This window comes from Carya illinoinensis, chromosome 2 (genome assembly GCF_018687715.1).
Source record: "Carya illinoinensis cultivar Pawnee chromosome 2, C.illinoinensisPawnee_v1, whole genome shotgun sequence".
Lineage (NCBI taxonomy): Eukaryota > Viridiplantae > Streptophyta > Magnoliopsida > Fagales > Juglandaceae > Carya > Carya illinoinensis.
This window is the reverse complement of record NC_056753.1, coordinates 30,562,499-30,580,772: the sequence shown is the minus strand read 5'-3', so window position 1 is coordinate 30,580,772 and position 18,274 is coordinate 30,562,499. Positions and strand designations below refer to the sequence as shown.

The window sequence follows — 18,274 nt, the reverse complement described above, 5'->3', positions numbered from 1 at the left end:
ATTGTAAGTGATTCTACACACTAATACGTGGATCATCTAATATGATTGGTCAGAAAATAAACTGTACTGAAAACTGTATCAATTTGAATTTTAAATATAAATGCATAAGTATCAATATGCAGATTGATATACAAATTCGCTTGTACGTAGCAAAATTCTATATCATTTTCTTATTCCATTGAATTTGAGTATATAGTTTGAATTATTATAATTAATTTTGATTCCTCTTTTCTCCGAAAATTCCCTCTCTTTTTCTCTCTTCTTCCAATCCGTCTCGAAGAGTGAAGAGGTTGAAGGTCAATTCGGTCATATTTTTATTTATTTGGAACCTATTGAAAATTCAAGTATATGACAACACCATAATTTTCATAAATAATCATTAATTAATTCAATTTTAGTCCATGCATTGAATGAAAAAGATGATGTCCATATTGCATGTTCCCACCCAGTATTAAGATGTCATGAACTTGCGTGCTAATTGCGTATATATCTTTTTCTCTCTTTCTTTATAGAAAGATTTTGGCGTTTCACGTGGAATTTCTTGAGTGCTATCTTCCACGTCCTTCTAAGGACCCCGGAATTCAATGAATAAAGACTACCCATTGACCTAAATAGCATTAATTATTAGGCATCAAGATATCTCTATAAAGACATCGAGACGGATCAAAGATCTATGGCCAGTAGGGTTTGGACTGTGATTAGAACAACTCGTAATAAATTATATAAAAAAAATATCTGATTTTGAATTTTTCTGAACTATATCTCATTTAATTAAATATTTCATAAATTTGAATTTATATCAAATGACAGAAGTATAATGCACGAACTAATTTTATTTATTTTTAGAATAAAATAATAAGTTAAAAGAGTACAGAATCCAAGAGAGAGGTTGAAATCTATAAGTTCATGATCACCCTGGGATTAATCATCACTAATTAAACAAACAAACAAACAAACAAAAAAAAAAACCCTATTGCTGGGTTTCGATTCCTTTAGCTAGTGAGTGCTGGGCAGTTGTGGCACCTGCACTAACCGAAGTCGGTCCCCTAAAATTAAAAGTAAACTATCAAATGATGATTAATTAACAAAATAATTATTTTCAACTTCTTTAAATACTTGCACCACCATCCACTTGAGGAGTATCTGAGGTAGAAGAAATTAAAGTCCCAGCAGCTGATCTTAATTTTTCTGTGGCAATCACTAACTTCAATGGATTCAAACAAATCCAACATGTCTAACAAGATCAAAGATAATGTCGGGCTTCAACAGATCCTCAAGAAGTGGAAAAAGCTTGCAAATGCTACAAAAAACAGCTCTAATTCTATTTCTTCTGCTACTTCCAGCAGTAGTAGTAGCAGTACCACTAGCAATGGCAGTAAGAGCATCAAATTCCTGAAGAGAACACTCCCCTTCTCAGATGTTTCGGGGGCTTCCAATGATGTCGTGCCAAAAGGCTTTCTTGCCGTTTGTGTAGGGAAGGAGCTGAAGAGATTCATCATCCCAACACAGTACTTGGGCCACCAAGCATTTGGGATGTTACTGCGAGAAGCCGAAGAAGAATTTGGCTTTCAGCAAGAAGGAGTGCTCAAGATTCCCTGCCAAGTGTCTGTGTTCGAGAAAATCTTGAAGGTGGTTGAAGAGAAAAGAGAGGCACTTTACCTGCATGAACAGCTTGGTTTCGATGCAGACAAGGAAAAGATTGGGTGCTACTCACCGGATCATTGTGAGCTTACACCTTCTCAGCATCCTCAAATGTGTAGATGATTTACTGATCTTGATTTTTCATCATGATCACCAGATCTTTTTCTTTTTCCTCAATGTTGTGTGAATGCAATATAATGAGGAGATGAGAGAACTGAGATCAGGGAGGGGAAGATCTCAGAGATAATAAGATAGATTTCTTTTTCATGTCCAAGTTTTGGTGTATCTGCCATTTTTTGGTGCAGAGGACATCAAATTTTCGTTCATCGTTATGATTCTCTATCCATTCCAGTTTTAAGGGTGGAAGATAATATTGAGCATACCACTTCTATGATATTCTCTATTTTGAGTCATGATAAAAAGTAGATTGTATATGAAATCACATTTTGTTTAAAAAAGATGTTATTACTCTTTATAATAGTTCCAATGCGATTTCAATTGTACGTATTCTAATTGAAGAATAAGTCATGTGAATTGCACATTCAATTAAGACGCTACACCTTGGTTTTAAGATTAGGAATAGATGTTTTGTTGATTAAAAACCGAAATGTAGAACTTCTTAATTGTTATATACATTGTATCAGCCATCAGGCTCTTACATTTTGACATATGATTTTTAGATTTACATACTCTTTCCCATGCGGCTCGAACAGAACTTGCAGATCCTTACAATGTATTCGGCATTACTCATAGGATGCTACATAAATCACGAAGTTATGGAGGGAGGAGGGTTTTAGGATGTGAATGGAATGAGGAGATCCGTGGAGATTATGGTAATGGTAACTTACGACGAAGCCCCTAACCCCCCACCAAAAATAAATAAATAAATAAATAAAGCAAAACCAATGAAATGGAAAAGGAAATGTTCAAATCAACCAACCTCGTAATGGTAACTTCCGACGACACGGCCTCGTATTGGTAACATCAGACAGATTCACAAACGAAACAAGCGGTCAAATAAATGAATAAAAAAAAAAAAATTCCAGACACTTCATACCAATCTTGCAAGAAAACCTAAAATAGAGAAGTGAAACTTAGAGAGAGAAACAAATACAGAGTAAGAGAGAAGCATACCATATTCCTAGAAACTTCATGTCCACCCCAGAAATGGAACTCTGCCGACTAGTTTTTGCCAAAAATGGAAGTGGAGCTCTTCATAAGTTCAGTTTTGCATTTTCAGCCGAGCGGGAGGGAGGCGTGCGAAGAAAGGAATTTAGACCTGTACTTTCAGCCGAGAGGGAGGGAGAAAGAATCTGAATTTTCTTTATTAAAATATTTTATATGTGTCAATTAAAAAATTACACGTGTTATCAGTTGATTCTCTATCCAAACTCTTGGTTCGGCTAGCATTTTCCAAAAAATAAGGCTATCCACGTGAGTGGTGCAAATGGATCAGAGCAACGCCCTTTTAAGAAACCCATTAATTTATAGAAAATGATAAATTAATAGGAATCCATAATTTGTAAAAGCATCTTCAATGGATTAGTTAAAATTAAAAAGAAATTTTTATAAATTTGAAATGAATTTAATTTTTGACTATTCTATTTATACAAGTCCTCGTATTGAATTATCTATTTATTTTTTATATAATAAAAAATAATATTAATTTAATATTTTTTAATATATTTATTTATATCATATTTTACCATTATACTAATTATATGTTAATTAGTAATTATATTCTAATTAAATTATTGGTTAAAAAATTATATTTTTAATGGTCATTTAATATTAATAACCACAAATGTCTAATTAAACTTATATAAAATTCAATATAATGCTAATAACCCTTGTTGACATTAATTGTTACAGTAAAAACTAAAAAAACTGACAGTTTTTTAAAAAAAATGTAGAGGAAAGAGAGAGAGTGTTACCAAAAAAATAATAAACTAAACATTTGGTCATTGAACAGTTCATATCAAATTTGACTTTACTTTAAAAATATTGTAGCTAAAAGTCAAACTTTTTGACTTTACATAATCCATTGCAGCTAAATTTTGATCCGTAATAGTTAAAAGTGACTCTTTTTTTTTTTTTTGCATATGCATATTCCATTAGGAGTGCTCTAAATGAAGCAAACTTCATGCGCTAAGCAATCTACTAATTAAGGGAAAATTCTTGTCTATCTCATGAGTTTGTTTTTTCATTTTGACCGTTCATATATTAAATTTTTTTTAAAGAAAAAATTGTTTAATAGTTAAGAAAGTGATTTTTAATATATTGATATATTTTTTTAAATACTTGAAGATGTTTATTTAAAAAAAATAAAAGAATAAAAAATAAAATGTAGACTTTATACCGATGGGCAGATCAAAGCTACGCGACACACTAACATTAGTACTCCTGATTAAGATATTGGGAATCATTTGTCCCAAGGCATGATAGTGATCATATATATATATATATGATCAAAAATAACTATTTGTCAAAAGAGGTCTCCTGGTAATTAATTACCAGGAGCCGAAAAGAGGTACATTTATCAGAGCCATCTTTTCGGCTCCTAGTAATTAATAGTTCGTAATTACTTCTTATCATTTCACTTGTTTTGTTGTTCTACAAACCAAAGACCGAGCTCCTACTCTGTCTAGTTATCCCCAGACTTGTCAAGAGACCTACTGTCCTGTAAGACCCGTTGCTAGGTAAGCGTAGGGCATTTGGACACCAGGGTGAGATTAGCTTTGAGAGTACCTGAGACTTCTGAGGTGTGAGGCACTGTTTTGTTTAAAAACAAAGTAAGTAAAATGTATAGATCTAATTCAACTATTAGTTCCAGTTCCAGGATTGAACCCATTGATATCATTAATGAGGAAGATTTCTCGGTTGAAGAAACTGATCCTTCTGTTAACTAGAATCAATGGACGATTCCACGTATTCAACTCAGTTCTATTTATCAAACAAGTTGGTTTAAGTCTAATTTCAGTTTTAATTCAGAATTCAAAGTTAAAACTGTTGAACAAACTTGTAAAGTCTCCAATGTTCAAGAAAAATATTATCTTTTCACTAAGAAATCCATACAGGAATTCCTGTCGAAAGGTTATAAGTTTCTTCATATTGGATCTGTTCAGATCGCTATTAAACCATTAACAAGATTGGGAATTAATGCTTCTATTCTTCTATGCTTAAGAGATGCTAGACATAATCAGTTTGAAACTAGCATTCTTGGTATGATTCAATCTTCTTTGTTCAATGGTCCTGTTTACTTTGATTTCTTTCCTGATTTACCACTTGTTTTGAATGATCCAAATATTCTAAAAGCTTTAACTTTAAACATTGCTACCTCTGGTTATGATATAATCAAAGGAAGCAAACCCCTTGCTGTTATTTACCGAATCTATTACAGGGTTTTAAAATCAACTTTAAATCCCAAAACTGTTCTGAAATCTACAGGAGGAAAAACTTTGTTAATCCAAAGTTCTACCCCTGATGCCAACGTAAAGGTTCCAACAATGATTCATTGGAAAGATATTTCTCTTCCTAATGAATGGATCCTAAACCAAGAAGTTCCACCTGCTCCCATCTTAACTGTCAAACCTGATCTTGATTATATTCAACAATATTTAGATGGTACTGTCAAAATTAGATTTGATTCAACTCCGGCTACAAGTTTCAGAAGAAACTCTTTTGCTGGATCTAGATCTTCTTTTAATCCTGCAGCAGAAGACTGTGAAAGAAGATATCAAAATCTCAATATCTTTCTTAAGGATTCTGCAAAAGCTGCTCAACCTGTTTTAAATAATTCTGATTTAAAAATGAAAGGGCTTTCTACATCCTCTCAAATTACCTCTGCCTTTTATTCAGCCAAAGATGTTGAAACATCTAAAGGCAAATCCATAAAGGAAGAAGCTAACAAGGATGATGAAGATACTTCAACTTTGTCTCCTACAGCTTCAGATATGGTTGCTTCCATTGCTCATTTACCTAGTCAGCTTAATGTCATTAACAAAAATTATTTTGAAATAGATTTAATTTCTCTGTTCAAAGATTACAATTCAAAAGAAAACCGTGATAAGAGAAAAACTTATCATGCGACTTTTTCTAATCTTGAAAAATCACTTGTTAAACGCAAATGGAAAGAAAAGATGAACACCGAACAAAAACATATTCTTTTCTTTGATTTCCTTGAAAATTATTATGTTTCAAAAAATAGTTTGAATGTTTTAAAAACTGATTTTGTCAAGGAAGAATGAAGGACTACTGTTAAGTCCAGTCATCCTCCTTTAGAGGCAATTGTTATTTCTCATTTAGGTGTTGATTTAACCGCTTCACCTTTTAAAGTACCCAATACTGAGTTCAATAATCAAGAAATTAACACAGTTTTGTCCGAAACAAAGAAAATTATCCAACAGAATAATTTTTCTACTACTTATCTCCAAACCATAGGACAACAACTGGATAGGATAGAAGAAAAGATAGAAAATCCAATTTCTATCCAATCTTCAACACCTGTTTCCCAGTCTACTAACAAACCTTTGATTATTTTACCAGAAAAAAGGCCAATCTTTGATCCCATAACAAAACAAACCAAAACTCTTGATCAAATTAATCAAATGCTAAAAAATATCAAGATTGAAAAACCTTCCTCCAGTAAACCTGAAAAACCTTCAACTAGTGTTTTAACTAACAAAGAGGAAGAAGATGGTTTTGTTCAAACTACTGACGCAGACTCATCTGAAAGTGACTCCTCAACTGTTCGAAACATTGATTTACTCGAAAAGAATTTTCACCAAGATGATTTCAAACTTGCTGGTCTTGAATCCAAACCCAATCCAATGAGTTTTACAAGAAATTGGTATTCAAAACCTACACCCCCTGATTTACAATTCGAAGAAAAAATCTTTCAATCTCAATCCTCTTATTCAGCTGATAAAACTTACGAATGGAATATTGATGGTATGTCTGAACAAGAAATACTAAATACCATGAGTAAAATGTCTTTAGTTGCAAATGCTTACATCAATAATAATATTAGAGAACCTGATATTGTTGTTATCTTAACCACTGGTTTTACTGGAATGATCCGTAATTGGTGGGATAAACACCTTTTTCCGGAGACCAGAGAAGCAATCCAACATGTCGTCAAAAAAGATGACAATGGACTTCCTGTTTTTGATCCCTCTATTAACTCTACTCCTTTCGATGGTGTTAATACCTTAATCTATACTATTATTAAGCACTTTATTGGTACTCCTTCTAATATTACAAATCATGTTTCTGATTATTTAAATAATCTGCGATGCCGTCAAATGTCTGATTACAGATTGTATCAAGATGTTTTTACCTCCAGAGTAATGCTTCGGGACGACAATCAGAAGCCTTACTGGAAGGAAAAATTCATCGATGGTTTACCTCATCTTTTTGCTCTCAAAGTCAAGGATGAACTCACTGATACCTCAGGGTTTCTTAATTATGATAATTTCACTTATGGTGATATTTTCAGCGTAATTAAGAAGCTGGGTATTAGTATGTGCAATGTTCAACGTATGCTTCGTCAATAGTTGAAAAATAGTAAGAAAGCCAAGTACAAAATGGGAACATTTTGTAAACAGTATGGCCTTCCTCCTATTGCTCCTTCTAGACGAAAGCCCAAGCAGTTTAAACAGTTTTCCAAACCTCGTGGTGGTTACAGGAGAAAACCCCGTGATGATTTTTACAAAAAATCACCTAACAAGAAATCCTTTCCTAAAAAGAAGAATTTCCAAAATGCTTCAAAAGGAAAATGTTTTAATTGTGGGAAGAATGGACATTTTGCTGATAAATGTACCCAGAAACCTAACAAATTCAAAAATAAGCTTAATACGTTGAATATTAGTGTCATTGATCAAGAAGAATTATTCCAACTCATGAAAATAAAAGTTTCTTCCTCTGACATGAGTGAATTCAGTTCTAGTGATTCAGAATATCACTCAGAAACTGAATTTTCTGATTCTCCCATTATTAAGCTTGGTTGTAACTGCACTGACTCTTGTTGCAAACTTACAGGAAAAACAATTAATGTTTTATCCAAAGGTGAAGAACAAGAAAATCTTTTATTAACTATGATTTCACAAATTCAGGATCTAGAACTTAAACAAGAATACCTTCTTAAGCTCAAGAAGACACTGACTCATCCTGAGTCAGAGCCTCCTAAACAAATGATTAATTTTCAAGAAACTTTAGAAATGTTTCAGAAGAAAAAACCTAAAGAAGTTTCCATCCAAGATTTACAAAATGAAGTAAATCTAATCAAAAAAGAGATTATTGAACTCAAGACTAAGGTCAATAAACTCAAAGATTCAAACTTTGCTTTACAGCAAGAGCTTTTATGTGTTAAAATTGATAAATAGTTTGATCATAACATCCCTTCTAATGATGAGCAGCCTTCTAGTTCTGAGAAAACTGAAGAGAAATCTTCAGAAAATTAGATTGCTTTAATTCACCATTCCATTCCCCCCAAATAGTTTTCACGTGTTAACATTATCATTGCTCATGATTTCAAATTCTCTGTTATTGCTATGATTGATTCCGGATCGGATATGAATTGTATCCAAGAAGGATTAGTTCCCAGTAGATATTATGAAAAATCTACTGAAAAGCTATCTGCGGCAAATGGATCTAAGATAAAGATCAATTATGAGTTAAGCAATGCTCATGTTTGCCAAGATAATGTTTGCTTCAAAATCCCTTCTGTTTTAGTCCGAAATATGTCTGATAAAGTCATATTAGGAATCCATTTTATCTCTGCTTTATATCCTTTTATTTCTGACAAAGATGATATCACTACTGATCCTTTTGGACAGAAAGTAAAATTTACTTTCACTACAAAATTCGAAATCGACACTGACAAAAGCTTGAAATCCTTGCTTTTGGCAAAAACCCAGCATTTGAATTCCCTTCAACAGGAAATCAAATACAAAAAGATCTCTAATCCTTTGCTCCAATAAAAAATTGCTGATTTTAATCAAAGATTAATTTCTGATATTTGTTCTGATCTCCCCAATGCTTTTTGGCATAGGAAAAAACATGTTGTTTCCCTTCCTTATGTTAAGGATTTCTCTGAGAAAAACATTCCCACTAAAGCTCGCCCTATTCAGATGAATAGTGAAACTTTAGAATTTTGTAAACAAGAAATCAAATATTTGCTTGTTAAAAACATTATTAGACCTAGTAAGTCTCCATGGTCTTGTGCTGCTTTCTATGTCCAAAAAAATGCAGAAATAGAAAGAGGTACTCCTCGTCTAGTTATTAATTACAAACCTTTGAACAAAGTCTTAGAGTGAATCAGGTATCCCATCCCCAACAAAAATGACTTAATACAGAGATTAAGTGATGTAGTAGTCTTTTCCAAATTCAACCTTAAGTCAGGATTTTGGCAAATCTAGATCTGTGAGTCAGATAAATACAAAACTGCATTCACTACTCCCCTTGGTCACTATGAGTGGAAAGTGATGCCCTTTGGCCTCAAAAATGCCCCTAGTGAATTCCAAAATATCATGAATGACATTTTCAATGCTTTCACCCATTTTACCATTGTTTACATTGATGATATTCTCATATTCTCCAAATCCATTGATGAACACTAGAAATATTTGCAAACGTTTCTTGATATCATCAGAATAAATGGTCTTGTTGTTTTTGCAAAGAAAATCAATTTGTTCCAGACCAAGATTCGTTTCCTTGGTTATGATATTTTAGAAAGCAAAATTAGACCCATCAATCGGGCTATAGAATTTGCTGACAAATTTCCTGATGTCATCACTGATAAAAATTAATTACAAAGATTCCTTGGTTCCCTCAATTATGTTGCTGAATTCTATCAAAACATGAGAAAACAGTGTAAACCATTGTTTGATCGTCTGCATACTAATCCTCCTGTTTGGACAGATATCCATACCAATCTTATTAAGCAGATCAAGACATATGTCAAAACTCTTCCATGCCTTGGTATTCCTATTCCTGATTCCTTCAAAATTGTGGAAACAGATGCCTCATACATAAGCTATGGCGGCATTCTGAAACAAAAAGTTTCACCAGACTCTTCTGAGCAAATTGTTCATTTCCATTCTGGAGTCTGGAACCCTGCACAGCATAATTATAGCACTATTAAGAAAGAAATATTTGCTATAGTATTATGCATATCAAAATTCCAAAGTGATTTATTAAACAAAAAATTCTTGTTACGCATTGATTGCATGAGTGCTAAATATGTATTAGAACAAGATATTCAAAACATTGCATCTAAACATATTTTCGCCAAATGGCAGGCTATTTTAAGTGTTTTTGACTTTGATATTGAGTATATTAAAAGTTCTGATAATTCTATTTCTGATTTCCTTACTCGTGAATTCTTGCAGCAACCATGAGCAAAAAACGAGATAAAGGAAAACAAATTGTCCCCGCCCCACCACCACCTGTTTCAACCAAACCGGCACCTCCTATGGAAATTGCCAACCGATTTACTACCTTGGGTAATATATCAAGACTTCATTCTTTTGCTTCAACTGTTTTAGCTCCATATGATCCATATGCCAAACCTATTGCTTCAGCAACAGCAAGGCCTACTCAATTATTCCTCCCTGCTTCAAAAACCCAATACATCAAAAAAATGTATTCTTGGGACCTATTCTACATTGAATCCAATCGATCCATAGACACAGATCCCTACAAAATAGCTACCCGCTATTTTCCCTCCAATTTCCATTGGATCCCTGAGAATCCATCCAAAAATCTCCAGTTTTATTCTAGTATCCTGATCCACACTGATTCCTTAACCATTAAACCTATTTATGATAAAACAGATGATTCCAAACTGATTTATCATAGTGCTTATATTCTCAGATTCATCACTGAAGAAGATTGGGGTACACACCCCTCTACTTCCAAAAAACTCCGTGATTCAAAAATTGGTTACAATTATTATGACTACATTGATGCCTGGTTCAGGTTCATGCTTTTTCCAGACACCTGATATGTCACATTCGTGGTTTTTTAACTTTGATAAGAATTTCAAAGGAAAATTTCCACTATGGTTCAATAAATGGTAGCACCAATTTGGACTCATTCCGGACATTTTCCCAGAAGAACTCCAACGGGCCTACAAATCCTTTATTCAAGCAATCTCTCCAAAGTTGGATGCATATGAGACTAAATTTCCATACTGCATTCATTTCAGTAAAAGATTCAAACCTCCATGGATCTTAAAATGGTCCTACGAGAAAAATTGTGATATTCTACACATGTTTGCCTTTGTTAAATGGTGGGACAGATTCCCTCACATGGCAAACATGATCAATACTATTTCTAAAGAGTTTGGTCAGACTACCCTTAATCTGAAAAACTCTGAAGATTTCCCTGCTATTGACCGATCAGCGCCTGAATATCCATTAATCTAGGCACCGACCAGTTCGACCACTTCAAAGAAGAAAGCAACTATTTCCTCTTCCCATAAGTATGTTAAATCCTCCAAGTCTAAGAAAAAGAATATTTCTACAGGACTAACAAAGAAGGATTTAATTTACCTACTTCAACAATCGCTGAAGGAAACAGTTCTGACCCAGAATCAGAAGCCTCCTCTGAAACCTCCTACAGTAACACATTTGGACATAATTCAGAAGACACTCCAAGACTATCTGATGACTGATCCATCATTATTCAGCTGACAGCCAGCTGCCTTGATTCACGGGATTGAATACACTGTTCAATCACGAGTGACATATTTACTGTACCTCTACTCATGATTGTGTACAGTACCATTTACTTTTACTTTCACTGTATCTCTACTTTAATGATTGTATACAGTTCTTCCTTACTTTATAAAAAGAATGCCTGACCTCAGCATTAGGCACAACTTATTTTTTAGAGCTTCTCCCTCGACTCTAGGTACTACACCCAGAGCCTCTCTTCTCCCTCACCTTCCTTCTCTTCTTCTTCATCCCTAACCTCTCCAGATATTCTTCTGTAATCTTGTTAAAACTTGTTTATTTTACTAAACTTGTTTATATTCAGTATTTGCTTTTTTTTATATATATTTTCCATTATTTATTTTCTGCAATCATATTCATATTTATTTTCTGCAATCATATTCATATTTATTTCCTGCAATCATATTTATATTCTGCAATCATATTTATATTTCAGTACTGCATACATGCATAGTTCGGCTGAGCCGCAACATATTCTTGCTCACGTTTAATTCTTGCCATTTATCTTTGTACTTATCTTCCTGCTCTTTTCTTGATTCTTCTTCTCCTATTTACTTCCACTCTTTTCTTGGTATTAGAGCCATCTTTGTGCTTATCTTCCTGCTCTTTTCTTGAAAAATGCTTATTGAACAAAAAAAAAAAAATGGACTGACAATTTTGAATGATTGTATTATTTATTTATTTTTTATTTTTACTTAATAATTAAGGAATTGATTATTTGTGAATTAATATTTTTTTATTTTTAAAAATGTTTAAAGATGCAAAAAAAATGGCTGAAAAAAAAATAAAAAAAAAATAGATTTATACCATTCGGTCTACCAATAAAAAAAGTAGATTTGTCGTATATATGTATATCTATACCAATAAACAAAATAATTGGAATTTAATGTGCTCTTAAACCAAAGTGTACGATTATTTTGTCCATCTTCTTGCTACCCACGTTGTAAAGTACTTCACATTTATTATTAATTTACTTAATATTTTAATGCAACTTGCAATCTTACCACATTATTTATTTATTTATTTCCATAGTTATAACTCTCCAGTAATTATTTTGCAGTTGCATCTGGGATGGACTTGTAATTAAAGAAAAATAAGAGAGGGGGGGGGGGGGGGGAACAACACCAGTCAACTGTGTTTAAATTAATTAAGCCTAAAGCATAATCAATCTACTCTACATGCTAACCATATGCAAATGTATGTATATATATAAGAAAAAGTCTAGTTACAAGCGATTCTGCATACTAATACGTGCATCATCTAATGTGATTGGTCAGAAAATAGACTGTACTAAAAACAATTTGAATTTTAAATATAAATGCATAAATATTGATATGCAGATTGATATACAAATTCGTTTGTATATGATAAAACTCTCTATCATTTTCCTATTCCATTAAATAAGAATATATAGTTTGAATTATTATAATTAATTTTGATTCCTCTTTTTTCCGAAAATTTTCTCTCTTCTTCCACTCTACCCCGAAGAGTGAAAGGTTGAAGGGTCAATTCGGTCATGTTTTCATTTATTCAGAACCTATTGAAAATTCAAGTATATAACAACACCATAATTTTCATAACTAATGATTAATTTATTCAATTTTAGTCCACGCATTGAATGAAATGGATGATGTTCATGCATGTTCACACCCAGTACTAAGATGTCATGAACTTGTGTGCTAATTGCGTATATATCTTTTTCTCTCTCTCTTTATAGAAAGATTTTGGCGTTTCACATGACCTTCTAAGCACCCCGGAATTCAATAAATACAGACTACCCATTGACTAAATACCATTAATTATTAGGCATCAAGATTTCTATATAAAGACATCAAGACAGATCAAAGATTTTCATCTGTATTATAGGATTTTATATTTTAGAAAGCAAAACTTTTTATGGCCATTAGGGTTTGGACTGTGAAAGTATGACGTACTGTGCTTCAGAATAACTCATAATAAATCATATAAAATAAAATATCTGACTTCGAATTCTGATTTTGAACTGTACTATATTTAATTAAATATTTCAAAAATTTGAATTTGTATCAAATGACAGACGTATAGTGTAAGACTAATTTTTTTTTTTAAATAATAATAAGTTAAAAAAGAGTACAAAACCCAAGAGAGTGGTTGAAATCTAGAAATTCATGATCACCGTGGGATTAATCATAACTAATTAAACAAACACAACAAAAAAAATCCCATTGATGGGATTTGATTCCTTTAGCTAGTCAGTGCTGGGCAGTTGTGGCACCTGCACTAACCGAAGTCGGTCCACTAAAGTTAATGATTTATATATAAAAGTAAAAGTAAACTATCAAATAATGATTAATTAATAAATATTATGAACTGAATGAGAAAAGAGAGAGTTTCAAAGATAGAGAGAGAATGATAGAGAGTCATTCTTATTGATTCATATCAAATGAACTTAGATACACCCATATATATAGGGTTACAAAAGTCTTAATTGACGACTATGACTTGGTCAATTACGACGGCTAAATGTGGTCATACAATACAAGATGGTTTATAACACTTCCCCTTTGGATGACCATATTTAAAGAATATGTCTCGTTAAAACCTTGCCAAGGAAAAATCCTGTGGGAAAAAACCAATAGCGAAGGAAAAAGAGTACAGTATTCATGTGTATCGCCGAGTGCTTTAGGATTGCCTCATTAAAACCTTGCAAAGGAAAACCCAGTGGGATAAAACCTTAGCGAAGGAAAAAGAGTACAATCAGCACAAGTCTTTAAGACGAAAAAGAGTACAATCAGCACAAGTCTTCAAGACATTACTTCCCCTGAAAAGTGTATGATAACAGGTCTTCAAACCTCCGCATTCCAATGTTCTGCATAATCTTCTTAAATGTTGCAATTGGTAATGCTTTAGTGAATAAATCTGCCAGATTTTTACTTGACCGTACCTTCTTGATATCAATTTTAACTTTCTTCTCATGAATTGCAATGATTTTCTTGTGTGTATCTGAAAGATAACTTGCATCTGTACATCCAACTAACTGTGAAATTGATCCATGTTGATAAAATAATCACAACTGGATCTTTCTGCTCATCACTACTCTTCTGTAGTTGTACTCTTCTGGAGTTTTTATAAATAACACAGTTAGTGGAGAATTCATCAACATTAAACTGCTAACCTCATTTTTCAATAAAAAAAAATGGTGGCCAGCCTTTTAAGATCAGACAAGAACCGCGGATTTTCAACTCTTCTGTAGGTGTCAGGCGTCCTGTCAGGCACCGCAGCTGTCAGGCGTGCTGTCAGACACCGCAGAGCTATGAAGTTATATTCCATCTCTTTTCTCTTGCTTCACGAGAGATGCTGTATCATAATTTTCTCTATTAAGGAGATATTCAGCTCATCTTCATTCGCATCTCATCTTATTCACTTTTCTGTAATTATACTGCATTTTTACTCTGCAATCTCTTTATGCATACTTATCCTGCAATCTCTCTCTGCAATGGCTCAGCAATATTCTCAGGGTCAATATATGAGGTATTCTGCACCTCGTTCATCAACTGTTCCTACTTCTACCACAGGTGCTATCATGCAATATAATGATCTGACTCGTAGGTCAGATAATGAAGCTATCTATGAGCTTGTGAGTCTTGGAACCCGATACTCATCATCCATTGTCGCATTTTCTCAGTGACTGCAATCCAAAACTTGTGGAGTTTACAATCTCCACGAGAATATTGCTATACTTCAGCGACTTCTTCTGGAGTCCAACATGAAGATAGAATCAATAAAGAAAGAGAATAGGAATTTAAAATCCTTACTTAAATCTTCTTTTCGATTGCCCACCCCTTTAGATAGGGATGCCATGCAGATTCTTGAAGAACAAGAGCGTTTAAAGAATGAGGCAAAGTGCCTCAAATTTCTGTAATTCTTGCTTCAAGATAATAATATTTCACAAATATTCATATTTGTGTTTCTATCTTTTGGTAGATGTTCTGTGTGCTCCCTTTTATTTCTTCTTTAATAATGCAAACTTCATATCAAACTCATAATATGAATCTGAAATACTAATTGTATTAAAAGATGGTATTTCATGACTAATAACATCATCCATCTTCCCCTTGAAGCCGCAAGGGTTTCAGATTTATATTTCAAATATGTGCAGTTTTTATGAGCTCTTCTGGAGCCTCAATGACATTTAAATCATATATATAAACTGCAATAATAGCTTGTTTCCATTTGCGTTTGGATTGTTTTAGATCATATAAGGATCTTTGAAACTTGATAGAATACATATTTCCAGATGTATTCATATTAGAAGCTTCAGACATTTTCTATCATTTAGGGATTTTCATATATATATCATGATCCAATGATCCATATAAATATGCAGTTAATCATGCATATCCAAACTCTCGGTAACTTTCAAGCTAATAAAAATTTCAATATGATTTCAACCACTTTAAAATCATATCAATATTGTTTCTTCGAGAAATTCACTTATGATTTCTATATCACATTTTCATATTAAAAGATTCAGACTTTTTATATCATGTATATAAATATCCACTGATATTTAATAAAAATCACCTCTTTAGGTGTTTGGACTTCAAGTCCATATTTATCACATTTTACTTTGTGATATCAATTCTGCAAGAATTGAGAAACTGATTCGTGATTTATATATCACACTTTTATTTCCTTTCTATAAATACCCACTGACATTCAACAAGCATCACCTCTTTAGGTGTTTGGACTATAAGTCCCGATGCATCATATTTTACTAGTGAATCAATTCTACAGGAATTGTTTCTTTCAAATTTGGCCAATATTTTACGTCGTATTCTTCGACGGTTCTTGATTCACTTTTTCCATTACTTCTGGTAATGTCAATTGCCATCTCATATGGATATATGTTGTCGACAACGATTTTATTTCTATCCATAATTTCTCCATTATTCATGAAATGTAACAAGATCTCGTTATTTTCAGGTACCTGTCCCTCTTCAAAGGAAGACATTTTCATGAAAAATCTCTTCAGGAGGCACTCTTCAGGAGATTTATACTCTTCAAGAGTTTATATAGGAGAATTTTATATAGAAAATTTGGATGGACTTTATTGATTGTTCTGTGGGTATGGCCTCTTCAGGAGCACCAAATTATTTGTGCTTTTCTCTTTTGAGATGCTCTATCTTTTGTATCAATACGTCTCACATGCCTTTAAACATGTCTTTAGACTGCTGAATTTCTTAATTGTCCTACAGGGACTTCAATCCTCGCTGGGATTTTAGTAGCTAGAATATGAGACATTTTTATCTTATTGTATCCAAAATTTAATTATCATCTAAACTTCTGGTTCACATATGATAATCAAGATAGCGTCGAATTATTTCATCTTATTTACTTCTGGCAAATTTTTCTTTCCACTTCTGATGGTAAAACTTTATAGTAAAAGAATCTTCTGGTTCTTTTATAGACGTCCATATGAAAATCATTCAACTTATCGTAATTGATTTTGGATGATCAAGATAACCATGAAAAGATACAAATATTTTGAATCATATCACCTTTTGATGTATCTTAATATTTGATTCAATAATTTGTATAATATCATCTCAAAGATAAAGCTTACAGCTTTTCCAATACGAGCTTCTGGTCTGAAAAGATATTCATTATCAAGTCTAATCTCTTAGTTTCTTTGAATGAAACGCATCATTCTTTTTATTTCAGGGAATAGAATGATATAAATTCATTATCATTCACTTCAGGAAATGATGTAGATATAGTAAGACGTGACTAATGATTCTCATCAAAAGCTCATTATTTTGATCAGTCATTAAAAGACCATATATAAATTTAAAATATATTGTGAACGTTTGCATTTCATATTGCTACTTCAGGAGCGTTTGCATTTCATATTGCTACTTCAGGAGCATATTCGATATTGCTACTTCAGGAGCACATTCGAGACGTTCATTCAAAAATATATATTATTTCCACAATTTCAATTATGCAATTTCAGGTGCATAAATCATAATGAGCTTTTGGTACAAGTATCAATCATTTAAACTATGAGATACTCAAAAGCTATTATTGATTTAGGGCGATCCTTCAGGGTTGCTCCATTTTCATTCCAAGATGAATCTTATCATCAATAATTCATAACAAGTATAAATAAATAAAACTTGTATATAAACTATGTGAATAAAAATTAATCACAGATATAATTAAAATATGAATTATAAAAATTTTAATTCATCAATACACACCTTAAATATTTCAAATGATATTTTAAAAAAAAAAAAACTTACTTGAAATAGAAGATTACAATCTTCATATAATATGAACTTCGTGCACTCTATCTCTTATAAAGAGGGACCATCAGACTGTTGCCCGTAAAGATGTCTCATTTATCCATCAATGGTCAGACTCCTCGCTGTCAAAATTATGGACACACAAATAAATACACTTCCTTTAAGTTGATGCCATAATTGCTCCTGCAGAGGCTACCTACTAACAAGTCATCTCTAGAATAAGTCTAAGAAATTGTATATTGCTACTTTAATAAAGCTACGGCTATTCCCTCATGCCATTTTTCATAAATTAATGTGCAAAAGTCATACTTTTTAAAAGCCTCATCAACTTGTTAGAGAGAGATAAAGAAAACTAAGGTGAATCAAGGAAACCAACGTTAGTGGATTAAGGAAAAATTCTAAGATGTCATGCGGCTTTTTCCAACAACCCATTTTTAACTTTTATACCAAGTTCATTTTCTACCATATTTAATTAATGAATCTGGTCACAACTTTGAAGCTCGTGTTTGCCACTAAGTTGTGTTTGAAACAACTGGTTCTACGTTGACAAATCATGAGCAGCCACCATCATCATGTCTCGCTAGAAACCTGTTCATCTTTTCTTCTGCA

At 32.7% G+C, this 18,274-nt stretch overlaps 1 protein-coding gene across 1 annotated transcript; it reads left to right on the top strand.

Moving 5' to 3' along the window:
• Positions 1-964: 964 nt before the first annotated feature.
• On the top strand, positions 965-2,068 carry LOC122300843 (auxin-responsive protein SAUR72-like). The gene has a single exon (XM_043111761.1). It carries the CDS (start codon positions 1,210-1,212, stop codon positions 1,762-1,764), a length of 555 nt encoding a protein of 184 aa, XP_042967695.1. The 5' UTR covers positions 965-1,209; the 3' UTR covers positions 1,765-2,068.
• Positions 2,069-18,274: the final 16,206 nt, after the last annotated feature.